Below are 15,492 nucleotides of genomic sequence, written 5' to 3' on the forward strand. Positions count from 1 at the left end.
TAATGTCCGCGCTCGTACGCCTCGCCCGAAACCCACCAGCTAGCGTCCACATCGTAGGCCACGAGGTCGGGCGTCAGCAACGGCGTGCGGGAGCCCATGGGGTAGAGGTAGAAGCAGCCAACGTAGGCGTTGCCGCGGGCGGCGTCGTGCACGACGTAGGCGAAGCTGTCGAGGTCCCGGAACTCGCGCTCGTGCCAGGCCAGATCCAACAGGTTGAACTCCTCGGTCAGCTCCTCCTCGGGCCAAGAGCCGCCCCGCGTCCGGTGGATGATCTCGCGGCTGGCGTTGACAGCCGCCAAGTCTTCTCGGACGTGTTCCCTTTTCAGGGGTGTGGCCACCAGGGTCTCGTGCTGGAGCCGGGTGGGTGGCTGGAACCCAGCTGGGACCTGGAGGCGCTTGATGAAGTCACGATAGTCCATGGCGGCTGGATGGGTTTCTCGATCGGGCATGTTCCGATGCTGGCGGCAGGGGTGTTCTAAAGCTTGGAACAGGCCAGACACGACAATAGGGGTTCTTTAAGCAATTATCAAATGGTATGTCGATTGATATTAATAACATCGAAGTGTTTCCGCTAGTATTTCCTTTCCAGTTGGCACGCAAGGCGATCTTTATGCAGAAGCCAAGGCCGTACACGGCGATCCTGTGCCGCACCGCCCCTCTTAATGTGCGCCCTTCCTGTGCGCCTTTCCCTACTGGCTCTCCACGGCTACTTCGCGACGACATCCAAGCATGAAAACATATACCAGTATAAGCCGAATGCTAGTACTTCAACTTTATCGCATCTAACACTCAAAGACGTAAACGGGACTGTGTCCTTGTACCGCACTCTTCGCATTTGATTGATTTTACTCACCACCTATATACACATTGCAGGAATATTCTATGGGTACTGCCTAAGTACCTAAAGCTACAATACCTGATTGAGATCTGTCGAGCCACGTGAGAAGTCGAGAAATTTACTGGTACGCTACTCAAAAGGCGGTGCGGCACTGGGAGGCCTAGGAGGCCGGGCGCGAAAGAAGAGAGATTGGTTCGTAATAGTAGGTAATCGCCAAGTAGGAATGAATCAGTGGTGGTCCATTTGCGTTGCATTTGCCTGCTTATCTCCCACATCTCATTAGTCACTGAAATATTGCGACGTTTTGCGGAGACCTGGGGAAAAACAGCCGTGAAATTGGCCGATCTCAAGATGACGCTCGCGTTTCCACTTTTCGGAGCGCTAAGCGCAAACAAGCTCTGGCTACCGCTACCCTAGTGCATTAGCCGGCTCCACTCGGCAGGTCGGGGGAGGCGAGTGTAGAGATAATGCCAGTGCTATGTACCTGGAACTGCGACTACTTGGCAGCTAGGCTTGCCTGACAGCCGTCGAAGCCGTCGAGTGAGAAGGAATTGATAGCGTCCATCTAAGCAAGTAACCATGAGCTTTCAAAAGGCTATCCAAACCCACCGTCAGGGTAACCATCATATTCCTTCCATCTTCTATTTCCCCTTTGCTTGTAGTATTAGTACTCCCTCGCTGTCTGTCGGCACACGCAGTTTTATCTGGCAATTGAGGCCTGGTCGTAGCCACCTCAATTTCATCCTTTCTTTCTTCCCAAGTTGTACTACTCCATCCCTAGTAGTAACAACTTCCTATTTATATTGACTACAGTCCGGGGGTAGAAGATTCCCGGCGCCCAGCCAATCATGGACGGCCCTCATCCCACCACTGGCGTGGTTGGCGCCACCACCGACGATGCCACCATCCTAGAGCAAATGGGCCACAAGCAAGAGCTAAAACGGAACTTTTCCATGATATCTATGCTTGGTCTCGCCTTTGCCATTCTCAACACCTGGACGGCTCTAGCCACCTCCATCGCCCTCGCCCTGCCGTCTGGCGGCCCCAGCGCCGTCATCTGGGGCCTGATGGTCGCCGGCGTGTGCAATCTTTGCCTTGCCGCCTCCTTGGCCGAGTTTCTGTCAGCCTATCCCACGGCCGGTGGCCAATACCACTGGGTTGCCATTATATCTTGGAAGCGCTGGAGCCGCGGCATCAGCTACGTGACTGGCTGGATCAACGTCTCCGGCTGGGTCGCACTGACTGCCACTGGTGGTCTGCTCGGTAGCACTTTGATCCTCAACATCATCTCCCTGATGAACGCCAACTACGAGGAGAAGCCCTGGCACCAGTTCCTAATCTATATCGCCTTCACACTCATCTCGCTCCTCATCAATGCGTTCGGCACGAGGCTTTTGCCCCTAATCACCAAGGCGGCCTTCTTTTGGTCTGTGGCCGGGTTCATCATTATCAGTATCACGATCCTCTCATGTGCCGCGCCCAATTTCCAGAGCGCTAAGTTCGTCTACGGCAGCTTCATCAACAATGTTGGCTGGCCCGACGGACTTGCTTGGCTCCTGGGTCTTTTGCAGGGCGCCTTCGCCCTGACTGGCTTCGACGGTGTTGCCCACATGATCGAGGAGATCCCTCATCCGCAAATCCAGGGGCCCCGGATCATGTTGTACGCCATTGGTATCGGTATGGTTACAGGCTTCGTCTTCCTCTCTTGCCTGCTCTTCTGTGTCAACAACATCGACACCGTTATCGAGTCTGCCGCTGGCCCGTTGCTTCAGATTTTCATGGATGCGACAAAGAGCCCGGCCGGCAGCATCTGTCTCCTGATGTTCCCTCTGGTCTGCATGGTCTTTACCAGTGTCTCGCTCTTGGCTACAAGTGGTCGCATGAGTTATGCCTTTGCCCGTGACAGGGGGCTGCCCTTCAGCCACGTTTTCTCCAAGGTCCACCCCACGCTTGAGGTGCCCCTGAACGCGTTATTATGGACAGCGGGCTGGGACATCATCTTCGGCTGCGTCTTTCTGGGCTCTTCCAGCACCTTCAACGCCATCACCGCTGCCTCGGTCGTGGCTCTTGGCGTTACGTACGCCATCCCACCTGCTATCAACGTACTCCGCGGTCGCAAGATGTTGCCTCCCACCCGGGCCTTCAAGCTGCCGGAGCCCGTCGGGTGGGTACTGAACATTGTGAGTTTACCTTCTAATCCTTCTTGGAAGATTTATGTTGTTCAAATACTGACTGTTCTCGATTAGGTTGGTATCGCTTGGGCTATTCTCACAACGGTGCTATTCGTGTTCCCTCCCGAGACTCCAGTGACCCCGGACAACATGAACTACGCCATCGCTGCGTTTGGTGTCATGCTCCTGATCGCTGTAACAACTTGGTTCGTCGACGGCAGGAAACATTACGTAGGACCCCAGGTCGATGTCGACGGCCTACTAAATGGTAAAGTGGAGGGCATGGAGCCCGTTCAGACTCGGGAGTCATACCCCGATCCCACTGTGGAAAAGAAGATGTAAAAGTCGTAATCTGCGGAAGATTATATTTATATGCGTATATATTGGTGTTATAGTGTATACATGTAGAGAATGCAGACAACCCAAAAGCGGTTGGATTTTGGCATAATACCAAAGACTGCCCGTCTCCTTGCACCAGATTCATATCAGCGAGAACGTGCAATTGTGATACTTTAGAATTTGGAGGGTTTAGAGCTGAGTATGCTAGGCTTTAATCCAATGGTCATGGTTGCAAAGGCGATAATAGACTCGGGATCTAACCTACGCATACAGAAAGGGTCAATTATCTGGTGGAGACCGGACAGCCCCTGAGCAAGTTAGTACCCCTGAATTCATGTAAGAAGTGGAGGTCCAGGGAAAGTATTACTCGCCTTAGACTAGCATGAAAGGGGAAGCCCTACATCGAAGAAAATCAAATGCCTGTATTGGATTTGAATTAGAACTGTCCATATTGACATTATGCTCTTCCGTATCTGCGCACTTTACTTCTCCTAACTGCCCATTTCATAGAAGAGACTGTCATAAGCCGCGGTTCCCTGGCTCTGGCTAGGAACTGGAGCGATGCTGTCGTTCTGTTGTCCTGGTAGCTGTTGACTGGATGTTCTCGGATGGCCTGGCATCTCGTTTTTGTCCCGGATGTGAAGCTCCGGTGCGGGAGGGTCTGGGACGTACAGAGGCGACTGCTCTTGTTGCTGAGCAGCAGCAGCTGGTCGACGTCGCCTGTATCGGGGTATGGATCAACCCGACACCACCATGACCGCCAGTCTGCCGAGGCCAGTACCGATCCCCAATGCCCGCCTGGGCCCCTGTCGACAGACCAGCAGCATTTGCAGACGCAGTGGGGTCTTGGCTTGGTTCAGACGTGCTGGCGGCCGAGCTGGCGGTTCCCCTTTCGATCGGAGGCTTGCCAGTTCAGCTGGACCAATCACGCTCGGGAGCTTGGCACCGGCGGACACTATCATGGGTTGCGCTACAGGGGCTAACTGCCAACTTGCCCTCGAATACCGTGTTCGCCGCAGTGAAAACACAGAGATCCCAAAGGGGGCACGTCAGTGATCATAGTTCCAGCACATGATTCGCTCGTGACGAATGTTGAAACCATACGAGGACAAGAGGAAGGGGTCGGGGACCAGCTTGCCGTCTGCGCTGTACCATTGGTTCCGCATGAGAACAACGAGCTGTCGCGAGTGTGCGGAAAGGTTAGATGATGATAGCCTCCGATGAGACAGACCCATGGGAAGAAACGCGAAGGCCAATTATCTGTATCATCGACCCTCGTTGCAAATGCCTCGTACGCGCGCAAGCCCGATCCAGCAATCATCCCGTTTCGTTGCCGCCGGTTCGCAAGTCTGCGCGCAGGTCTGTGTGCAGGTCTAACCTGAGGCGACACTACACTGCAGCTGAAGTACTCTTCGCCGGTCGTTGGCATTTTGTCGGTAGAGCCCAAGTCTTCGTGGGCGACCCGAGGTGGAAGTTGCATGGTGGTGCGGCGATCTTCGGCCTTGAGATCAAAAGACGCGCGCGCTGATAGCATGTAGAAGTGACTTGGTTCAGGTCATAATGATGCCATATCGATCTTTTGCCTTGGCTGAGGCGGATTTTGGGCATGTGCCCGGCCTGGTTGGGAAATAGGGTGGCCAGTATGTGCAGAGACGTACACGAAGCGGCTGCAGCTGCGGCTGACTATCTTCCAGGCAGAACACGGTCGGACGCCCCTGCGTTTTCGGATAGGCGAGACCTGGCATGGAAGAAGTTCATCTCATTATTTCTCACAAGGTATAAATAACGTATGTTTTCATGAGCGTAGGTTGATACACTTCGTGGATGGTTGGCTAAAGTGAAATTATGCATAGTTTGACATCATGGGAACTCAACATCTCCTGAGGGTTTCATTAGTTCCATATATTGAGATACAACTACATACTCGCGTATACTTGGGCAATTTTCTCACAATACGAATGCTATTATGCACCATCTCGAGTGAGTTGATCATTGAGCAGTATCCAATATCAATCCGGGGTAGGCACCTACACCTATCTGTGAGTGCATACTTTATTTACTTGGAACCACTTGGACCTAGGACATGGATTCAAACGATGAGCCGAAGTCCAAGTCAACGGTCCAAATCCAAGCCCAGGCAGTCAACTCTTGCAATAGATGAACAGGACGCTCTCGGTCTAAGTCTTGCAGCGCATAGTGTCCGAAAATAAAGGCACAAGGAGAGTAAGACGGATGACCAGTGTCTGGTATGCCAGTTGATCGATCGAGCCTGTGGCGTTGGTGGACCACAGAGTCAAGGCGCTGAGGTCTCGGGCGATGAAGGACTTGACGGATGCGTCTCTAAACCAAATATTGACAGGTATGTACCTCTGGTATGGGATGACGCGGAGAGGGCAAAGAGCAGCAACACTCGAAGACTGGGATGTTCCTCGCATTCGGCATCCTGAGGCCAGCTCTGACGTGGTTCGGCCATATCAGCAAACAGCGATGAATATGCAGCAATGTCCCCTTCAAGAACATCGGGGGTTATGAAGATCGGCATCGGGCTTTTGGTTGTCAGTGCTGACGTGTAACTGCTTGATACACCGAGGACCTGACTACCGGCGGACCGGGAACAGCGAGGCCTCGTGACTGCTTCCACACGAGTTCGAGAAGGCCGTCGTGGCAGTTCCACCGCTTCTTTGTGTCCGATGCCAGACGGATGCAGGTCTCGAACAACGCAAGGCAGTTGTGAGACAGAGAGCAAACTTAGTGACCGTTAGGACGGGCAACTCTTGGCCACCCCTACTGACCTACATACCAGGCTACCAGCCTCCCAACGTCCATCGAGGCTGTTTTGTTGAATTCCGGATGGCGCCGAATGTTAACCTTGATCTGGGAAGCGTCCCCGAGATCCGGTCCAAGAAACTTTGTTGTTTACGGACGAATGGCTGGATGGAATTGGGTTCGGCAGCTATATTAGCATAGCATGACCAAATACGGCAGTCCTGCTCTGATGGGGGACGGAAATATTGTACTAGTAGGTAATGAGGTTGAAAAGCCTCGACAGTTGAGAATACATCATACCCTGCACACTTAGGTTATGAATACTACGCTTCTCATCACGGGAGCACACTGAAAGAATCAAGAACTATAGCTCCACCACATAAGGTTATCTATTGTCTAGTTCCAATGCCTAATGAAACTGCTGTTGAAAACGCGTCAGGCAATTTCCAAGACAGAAAACGACTGACCCCACGAGTTGGTTGGGCTTACCTGGGCCGAGCCTACCTGAGCCGAGCCGAAGTCGCTCCCCTCGGGTTTGCTGGCACCTCCGTTTGGGCAAGAATATCCGAACCGAGCAAAGCCAAGTCGGGTTTCAACTTGTTTTCTTGCCAGGGCAGGTCAATCTGTAGATCAATCGAGCCTTCCTCCCCGCATTCGCTTATCAATCCCCCTCCAGCCAGTCCCCATGTTTCATTCCTTTTCCACGACCACGGGGAGGCTCGAGTAAGGGAAGTCGGGGTAAGCTAAGGATGTAGGGAGCTGAGCTGCATATGCTGTAGGTAGGGCTAGGATGTTTGTGCAGTGATTAATTACCACTCGCCCAGAAGAGGCCCCCCCCCAGCACTCTGTTCCGGGGCTTCCAGGCCAATGAGATGGGCTGTCGCTCCTCCATCCTGCACCTGTCGATTCTAGGCCGGTGGGTTTTCGGCGCCCCAAAGGCCGCGCCGGGGCCGCTACGGTAACCGCTTTAGAGGAGCAATAGTGTGGCCTGGGCTCCCTGGGTTGCAGGCACGGCCCCAAGACGTGATTCGTTGCGTGACACTGGCATGCTCTTGTCCGCCATCTGCCTGCCTCTCGACCGAGATCCCCCACACCCCAGGCACTGCAGTTCGTCAGGAAAGAGGTTGTATGTATTGCTAGTCAGGACATGCACCTGCAGCAAGGGCGTCCGGGCGTGCATCTGTGCGCCGCGAGAGCGTTTTGCCCCTCGGACCATCTCGGGTGAGGAAGGTCTGGACTTGCGATGCTACCAGTGATTTTGCGGCGTGTTACGTTGGTAGTATCACCGAATAGGACATGGCTATGCTAAACAACATGTGCTCTCTGAGGGAGCAAGATGGAGTTTCCATTGGTCAAGAATTCAAAGATCGTGTAAGTGGCTAGCCGTGAGCGGGCGACAAATTTAGCCAAACCGTACCATAAGCCGATAGAAATCGTATGACGAGCTTTCGGGTTTTCCTTTTGCAGTGGTGGGTTGGGACGACAAACCAGGCAACCCCCATCTGCCACCCCTCCCAGTGCCCTCCCACGCCCCCAAAAGCCCCTCTGTGGGAAGTCCGAAGACCGCAACGCCCGCATAGCATGTGCATGTTGATTCGTCTGGGATTGGTAAATGGTGTGAATCAACAACAGCAGAGGCCCAACGGCAAACGGGATATTTAAGAATATATCTGCTCTTCAAGTGCGCACACCACCAACGCACTCTCCTCTCGATTCTCTGCTATTCAAGAAAGAACGCCAGACATCGTCATCCGTTAAAACTGAGCCTCGACATTGAATCCTTTACGCTGCTCCATTACGCAACCAACCAACCAACCAACAGACTTATTACTTATCTCACCCTGCCTGCAGTAGAATACACTTTTTTCTACTTGCTCTACTTTAGCTTAAACGCGCCTACTGAGGAAAAAAGAAAAAGGTTGGGCCTGCCCCTGTTCGACTAGACCTTCTCAGCCCTCCCGCATTTACCCATACCAACCTTGCAGAAAAAAAGTCGTGCCGAACTGCCAGGCCAAGCCAACTCGGACGAACATTAAGACCAGCAAGAGCCCCGCTGAAAAAACGTCGCTGCTCCTCCAGTCCCGCCTTGAATTCGTCTCTCTGTCCGTCCTTGGTCACGGAGAGTAAATTGTCGCACTCTTCCTCCAGCAAAGATTCCTGTCGCCTACAGCCAGCAGCAAATCGTTCAATCGCCTCGCCTCCAGTCGTCCAAATCCTCCGCAATCCTCACCATGAATGCCACCCGAGCTCTCCGTCAAGCGGCTCACGCTGCTGAGCGCACGCCCTTGATCCGATTCCTTGGCCGTCACTCTGCTCCTGGTACGTAGCGCCCAGTGGTTATTACCTCATTGTGCACACCCACACATCTCTGTCCCAGCTGCACTCGCTTGCCCTCACGACGGCCTTTCTGCCAGAGGGAGCGAGCAATCACCCAGTATCTCATCACGCTCGTCTATCGTATAACTCGGTACTAACATTGTTCTTTTCTTCTTCTCAATAGCCAACATCGACCACAGCCCGCAGCCTCACCCGGCTTCTCCCACCGGCTCGCTCCCCGGCTCAGGCAACTCCCACAACAGCTTCAGCCAGTACCGCGACAGCGCCCAGCAGCATGGCCCCCTGCGCAAGACGGTCGGCGCCCAGTCCGGCATTGGCGGTGCTTCCGGCGCCGCCCTCGGCCCCGTCGAGGCCCCCAAGGGCACCTACTTCGACCGCAGCCAGCTGCCCGCTCGCTTCCAACGCGCCCCCATTGACATGGCCGAGATCGAGGCCGTCGAGAGCGGCGGTGCTGCTCTCTTCGGTTGATCGGTCGGCATGCCGTGACGGGTGTGCGAGATTAGTGTTGTTTCGACACTAAGCAGACGGAAAAGGAAAAAATGTCGACACGGGGGATGTATGATTAGAGGTCAAACGAATTGGGCATACCAGGTCATGATTTGGATGATAAGGCCGAGACTCCGATGGCACGAATGAACAGTTCGTCACTCGACTTGGAATCAGGTTGCAGGAACATCGACGCTCCTGTCCTGTTCCCATGGTCTCGCGGCAGGGCAGTGAAACTCCGACGAGGCAGATGCCGGCAGGAAAAGTTAACAGCACTTGTTTTTACGGCGTCTGGATTTTGGATTTGTATACCTATGCAAGGCCACAGCATTAGGTATTGCTTCAGCACATAGCACAGCACAGCACAGCACGCCCTGATACCCGCCGCGCCAATGAACGCGGCGATGCAATGGTAGTGGTGATGGTGGCGGTGGCCCCTTCCTTCCTGACCTCCCTTGCCCCTTTCTACACCTGATTTGTACGATATGCCATTCGATTCGAGCAAAGCTGGTAGATTGGTAGATCCCATTCCATAGACAATACCCATGGCAACCCTCTAGTCCGTTGTCTTATTGCTCTTATATGACTTTCACGTGAACGCCTCAGCTAATAAACTTGAAAGTACTATAAACTCGGATCTGGCTCATCGACAGGTTTGGCATCCGTTCACAGCCCAGCATATGGATCCTGGAGAACGATTCAACGAACTTGAAGGAAACACGCTTCCCGAGTACCCGCCGAAGAAGTCCGTCTAGTTGCGGCATGCTCATATATGCTCGTACTCCGTCTATCATCATTAGTCATGGATATATAGCAAAAGTGATCACAATGACTTCAGCAAACCCACCCACCACAACCTATTATCGCGCCAGGCATTACGTATGACACGCCTGTGAGGAGCGGAACCTACGTCGCTTCCGGCGACAAAAGGAAACTAGCTCGCCCTTCACTGTCTCTTGTTGCGTTTAAACTCAATACCATCTCATGTCCAGTACCGACCCCAGATGGCATACTCCTCCTTGGTACCCCTGAATTTGAACTCAACCTCGAAAACGTCCTGGAACCCCTCCTTGGTCTTGGGTTCCTTGAACCGCGACGCAAAGCCGTTGAACGCAAGCTTGGGCAGAGCCTCGCGTGCTTCAGGGTTCATGGGTTTATTGAGGGCTCGTACCACGTCGTTGTGCTGGCAAAGTTCCAAGGGTGTCTTGAACCACACACAACGAATGGGTACCTTGTGCTTCTTGGCGAACTCGATCCATTCGGCGCGTCCATCGGCATCCGGGTTTGTGTTGTCTGCGAGTCAAGTGTTACTACGAAGCGCTGGCGGGATGATGTCCAAACCAGAATAGGGGCCTCCTTACCAACAGCTACCGACTCCCCCTCTCCCAGATGATCTGCTGCAGCTTTAAAGCACTTAGCTCGGCTCTTCAGCGTATCCTGGTTCACACGTTCATAGCCTAAGGGCTTGAGGTGTTTCCAGAAGAACGTGCTCTTTCCGGCACCAGGCGGACCACAGAACAGTACTACATCCGTGTCGTTCTTCTTCTCGAATACGATGCCATCATCGTCGGCATAGGGGTGCTGGGCCACGTCGAAATCTCGCTGAAACTCGCGCGGCTCTTCACCAAGGAAGAACTCTTCTGGGGTCGTGTATGCGACTCCGACGTTGTGCGCAAAGTTGCGGTCTGAACAGCTGAAGTCCTTGGCGACAGCCGCAGCCTTGGAGCTGCTCTGTTTGAGCTGAGCCGTGCGACCACCAGCATCGCCCACGAATAGGCTTTTCTCCGTGTCGATTTCGCCCTCCTCAATGTCGTAATCTTTGCACAGCTCCTTCCACATGCCTGTCCGAGGCTTGCGGTAGATGTCATGGCCTGTAGCAGCATAGACCGAAGTGGGTATGCCCAGCTGCGCCAATACAGCGTTGCATTTTTGCTTGAAGTTCCCAACACGATCTTTGCCCAGGTTCTTCGGGCCCTTCGCCTTGGGGTCCCGATGCAACGTAAGACCAGCCTGGTTGCTCAGGATTATTATGCGGTAGCTCTCCTCCGCGTACATGTGCTTAAGTTTAGTGGGAACAGTGGAATCCCACCACTTCCAGTCGTTCGGGTCATCCCCAAATTTCTTGCCAGACGCCGTCGTGATCAGGGTCGAGTCCTAGAATACGAATTGATCGTAAGCGGGTATTTCGGAGGCCTAGTTCTGTTAGGGGGCGCGGGAGCTCACGAGGTCAAAGGCGGCAATTTTCGTCCTCTCCCGTTGATCCGCCTCATTGGCGCCTTCGGGCTCATAGCGACCAACGAGCAAGGTTGCGGGAGTATCGTCGTTGGGGGCGCGTTCGGACCAGGACGTGCGTTCCTTGGGCTTCTGCGAGGTGGGCTTGAAGAAGTTGTTGACGGCGCTTTCTACCCAAATTGATGGTTAGAAAGACAATTGGAGTACTCGCAGCGCTCATATGTCCTGGCTGGAAGTGGCAAGGCTTACTCGAGATGCTGCTCTGAGCCTTGCGCTTGATGGCTGGTGGGGATATGGACTGGGTGGCTTTCCGCTTCGTGTTGCTGGACTCCGACGCAGGGCTGGACTCCTTCTCTGGCGCCATGATAAGGGCCCTTGATCGGGACTGTGATATGTGCCTGGCAAAGCGTAAAGAGGTGAGAGGCCCACAGTGAGTTATGCGGGAGAATAACATGTGGCAACGAGAATTCAAAGTTGGCGCCAAGACCACAACAGACAGCTTGGAAACGACGATGATATCAATTTCCAGGTCCTGCTACCTTTACCTAATTGAAGGCAACCGCGCTGCAAGACGCGCCGTGGGGCGTGGGGGCTAGCCTTTAATTAGTGGGGAGCTCCTTCCATTGTAGTAAATTCCGGGGCATCAAGGGCCCTGGGCAGCTGCAGTAACCACCACATTACAGAAGTCGGGTATGTACCTAGTTGATGATGCAACCCAAAAGCACGCCCGCCTTTCTTTTCTTCATCCAAACATTGTCTTGGAGGAATGGCTTTCTCATGGCTTCAGGAGGCATGCAAGGGCCCAGATATGTATATCCCGGTTTCTGCTGCGCTGAATGTCCTCACCAGTATCACGAGTCTACACACAAAGCCATACGCACTGCTTCGGAAGGAAGGACTTACATCGGACTTGTACCATCCAAGGGCTTTCGGCAGGCTCACTGTTCAAGATCGCCGATGAAAACAGGAGCGAAATAACCCAAGCAGGTCACGGTTGTTGCTGGGAGCTTTGCTGGGATTGGTAAGTACATGTATATAGCTGGCTGTATGATCCTTTGATGGAAAATCAGAAGTTCTTCTGCTTTCCCAACTTCCTCGTTATAGATCCATACAACATTTCATTTCGTTTGTCATCACTTATGAGGCCGCGGCTTCGTACAATCAAGCACCTGAGGGAGTATAGAATGATCTACGGACTGGAGCAGGTGGGAAATCTATGGGTAGGGCCAGACCCAGACCCAGACCCAGAGCTTATTTCGTGTCTCCCTGGGGATAACAAGTGTATGGATTCGGATCGCAAGGTGATCCAAGGGAATTCAAGTCCGCTTTGACCTGGTTCTTGTCGAGGTTGAGGAGGTATCAACACCACTGCCATCGTCTTGTTTAAGAAGATTATAAGCAAATGGCCTGACTTCATAACTTATCCACCTGCTGCTGGATCTTTGGAGCCCCTTTCACCGGTATCCTCGTCGTAGGTCCTGTCGCCCCGAGGTGTCGTCGTCGGCTCCTGACGAGGGATTGTTGAAGAGACTCGGAGGAGTCGCCAAGGTTGGGGGTTGGGAAGGGATTACTGGAGGACACTTAAGCCTCGTTATAAGTAGGAATACCAATGATCACACCCCTCTCATCTTAGTTACCCATTTCCACTTGCGGATGGGTATGCAGTGGACCTTCGGCTTGGAGGTTTCGTGGATAGAATGCAACTCCCACAATCGTCGCAGCTAGGGGTGCGACTCGTGTAGTTACTGGCCTATATACGTATCACGTCGATCACTCGGGTTTAACTCAGTTAATTTAGCATTCTAGCATCTATAATATAACTTTGCTTTCTTTATAACGAACTAGTCAACAACCTAGTCAATGAAGCCTCGCCTAAGTAGGTACAAGCAAAAGTTACATATCAAGCTCCTTGCAGTACCTTGGGCCATCATTTTCGAGTCGAGAGGACAAGGTATTATAGTACTTAGAGCTTCTGCCTAGGTTGTTTAAAGGGGGCTTGCCGTTCTGTGTTTTATTCGGACAGTCTTTAAGTCTACAATAACATTCAAGCTGCAGAAGGGTTCTGTCGTGGTGAGGAATTGGTAAGAGTGAATGTCAAGCGATGATGAGGTCCACGTCAGGAGATGTCCAAGTCATGCAATGCTGCCAATTCAATTTCAACGCCATTGAATACAGCAGTCACATCCTTTGCATTCACAGGAAGCTGCCTTGTCAACAGTCCATATTTAAGCAGCTGCAGTTCCTGATGGGGTTTCCCTCCCGTCCTTTTGACCTACCACCAGACGCACTCCTTTGACAAGCTGCTGATGGGTCGACATCTTTGATGTTTCTTCATCTTTTACAGCGACTCAACCTGAAAACACCTTGATTCCTAAGCATCTTACACCCGTTTGCCATTTATCTCTCCTTTGCTACGCCTTGAATTTGGCAAGGCCACTCTGAACCGCAACAACCAGACCTTCCATCCACGTGTGCTAACTTGCTATTGCTCACTACCCAACCCGGACTGCTGCCAACCAAGATGGAGTTGTCGAGCATGGCCATGCTCTTCTTTCTGGTTTTGGCCAAGTTGGCCGTCGCCAACCCTTGCGACGGTGTCGGTGCTTCCCCGGTCTTCTACCACGATTACTATTCTGATGCCTGCCCCCTCCGTTCCCTCTCAATCCCGATGGTTCCTGCTCGCAATGGGCCAATTATGCCTATGATTTCATCTCCTACTGTCAGATCAGTGCGTATCTCCCCAGTTCCCAATCCAAAGATAGGGCAGGATGGCTGACCAGCTCTTAGAAACCACTTTCGATTGGGCTACCGAGTCGCCCTTCCCCCGTTCCGAGTGCCATGGCCCCACCTCTTGCTCACTCAGTGAGGGCAAGTCCACTAGCTGGTTTGTTACTCTCTGAAACGCCTCATCGTGGGTAGTCTGTTCGTGTTCATCTAACCTGATATCTTGAAAGGTCATGGAACTTCGGTTTCAGCCCCAAGGTTGGCAAGGCCATCAAGCTTGGTGTCAGTGGAGGCTACAGCCAGAGCTACGGAACCAGCCAGGGCCGTTCATGGAGCATTGATCTCCAGAAGGGCGAGTGTGGTTACTTCACCTTCGTCCCTGCCCGCAAAACCGCCTGGTAAGTCTCACTGCGTTCTTCTGGTTCTCAACGAGAAACGAGTTGCTGACGTCCTATTCCCCATTCACAGTGGTACTTTGTCTCAGTCCACACCGGTTTGGATTGATGGTGTGTGGACGTGCGCCCCTCATGTCGTCAACACCGAGAACTATTGCGCCCCGGGTATCTGGTATGATAGTGCTGGGGATCCTGATGGTGTCATTATCTTTGTTCGCATCAACTGCTTGACACGCGAGCCTCTTGGCCCCGAGTACCAAGACGACATCTACAACAGTATGTCCCCCTGTCTCATGTCACAAAAGGGATCCTCGTGATGCACCATCAAGTCAAGAGAAAAGATCTTTACTAACTTTCATGCCACAGTGCCCGGGGTTCCGCTTGACCGTGGTACGTTGGCTACGACCTTGCAAAGCTGGGTCGACGACACGTGCAGCGCGAGCCTCGTCAGCAACAACGCGGACGGCACCCAGACGGCGGCCTTCGAGATTCACGGCAAGGGCTTCAGCGACAGCCAACTCGGCGACAACGGAGCGAACCTCAATGCCGGCCTCACGTCCTGCGGCACCCTGGCCTCGTGGGTCTTCAACTGGACCCCGGACAACGGTACCTACGACTGGGCCGCGACTGGACAGGTCACGGGAGCATCGGTCAAGGGATGCATTGGTGACGCTGTCGTCGCGGCTGGTGGTTCTACCAAGAGCAACTGCGACACGGGACCTTTGAGCCCCGGTGCTTCCTCTCCGCCGGAGGCGTAGTCGCTAAGGTGACCAAAGAGTGCGATGGATCTACCTGCTTTGCTCTAACACAGCACGTGCAATGGAGTTTGGAGTCCGGTCTTCTGGAAAAAGAGAAACCGTAGACGCATGACGTAGAATAGGTAGATGTTTCCCATATCCTCGTCTTGGGCCATACCGAGGGACCAAAGATTGATTGACATCAGGGAACACATTTGAAATACCACATTCACGCTTTGACGAAAAAGTTCTGATGTCTCCATAGTACTCCTGTGCTGACAATGTTTGTGCCCGCGCCTTATGCATCATGAGCATGTCGATTTGCAGAATCCTGTTGGGTGTAGTAGAGGCGCCCCTATCCTTGCAGCGAGGAAGGGAACTCAGTAACCTAGTACATACGCAATCTGCTTGCCGCTTCCCCGTTTAGATACGGGCCCATACTCTCGGAAACATCCGCCCCCGTCTTT

The 15,492-nt window shown here is 53.1% G+C and overlaps 6 protein-coding genes across 6 annotated transcripts; 4 read left to right on the forward strand and 2 right to left on the reverse strand.

Annotated features, from left to right (window-relative positions):
• Window positions 1–2: 2 nt before the first annotated feature.
• Window positions 3–479, forward strand: PG986_009339 (uncharacterized protein; the record flags this gene model as incomplete). The annotated part of the gene is made up of 1 exon (XM_066845561.1): window positions 3–479. One exon carries the CDS (start codon window positions 3–5, stop codon window positions 477–479), a length of 477 nt encoding a protein of 158 aa, XP_066697959.1.
• Window positions 480–1,686: 1,207 nt separating this feature from the next.
• PG986_009340 (amino acid/polyamine transporter I) lies at window positions 1,687–3,351 on the forward strand (the record flags this gene model as incomplete). Its single annotated transcript, XM_066845562.1, has 2 exons — window positions 1,687–3,018; window positions 3,085–3,351. The coding sequence occupies 2 exons, from the start codon at window positions 1,687–1,689 to the stop codon at window positions 3,349–3,351; spliced, it is 1,599 nt and encodes a 532-aa protein (XP_066697960.1).
• A 488-nt stretch (window positions 3,352–3,839) lies between these two features.
• Window positions 3,840–4,882, reverse strand: PG986_009341 (uncharacterized protein; the record flags this gene model as incomplete). Its single annotated transcript, XM_066845563.1, has 3 exons — window positions 3,840–4,068; window positions 4,453–4,526; window positions 4,580–4,882. The coding sequence occupies 3 exons, from the start codon at window positions 4,880–4,882 to the stop codon at window positions 3,840–3,842; spliced, it is 606 nt and encodes a 201-aa protein (XP_066697961.1).
• A 3,463-nt stretch (window positions 4,883–8,345) lies between these two features.
• PG986_009342 (uncharacterized protein) lies at window positions 8,346–8,919 on the forward strand (the record flags this gene model as incomplete). Its single annotated transcript, XM_066845564.1, has 2 exons — window positions 8,346–8,433; window positions 8,615–8,919. 2 exons carry the CDS (start codon window positions 8,346–8,348, stop codon window positions 8,917–8,919), a joined length of 393 nt encoding a protein of 130 aa, XP_066697962.1.
• A 1,000-nt stretch (window positions 8,920–9,919) lies between these two features.
• Window positions 9,920–11,533, reverse strand: PG986_009343 (uncharacterized protein; the record flags this gene model as incomplete). Its single annotated transcript, XM_066845565.1, has 4 exons — window positions 9,920–10,230; window positions 10,299–11,091; window positions 11,161–11,339; window positions 11,419–11,533. The coding sequence occupies 4 exons, from the start codon at window positions 11,531–11,533 to the stop codon at window positions 9,920–9,922; spliced, it is 1,398 nt and encodes a 465-aa protein (XP_066697963.1).
• Window positions 11,534–13,937: 2,404 nt separating this feature from the next.
• On the forward strand, window positions 13,938–15,046 carry PG986_009344 (uncharacterized protein; the record flags this gene model as incomplete). The annotated part of the gene is made up of 4 exons (XM_066845566.1): window positions 13,938–14,053; window positions 14,124–14,291; window positions 14,362–14,564; window positions 14,655–15,046. 4 exons carry the CDS (start codon window positions 13,938–13,940, stop codon window positions 15,044–15,046), a joined length of 879 nt encoding a protein of 292 aa, XP_066697964.1.
• Window positions 15,047–15,492: the final 446 nt, after the last annotated feature.

Source organism: Apiospora aurea (assembly GCF_038362705.1).
Source record: "Apiospora aurea strain CBS 24483 chromosome Unknown utg000006l_segment0_segment0, whole genome shotgun sequence".
NCBI classification, from domain to species: domain Eukaryota; kingdom Fungi; phylum Ascomycota; class Sordariomycetes; order Amphisphaeriales; family Apiosporaceae; genus Apiospora; species Apiospora aurea.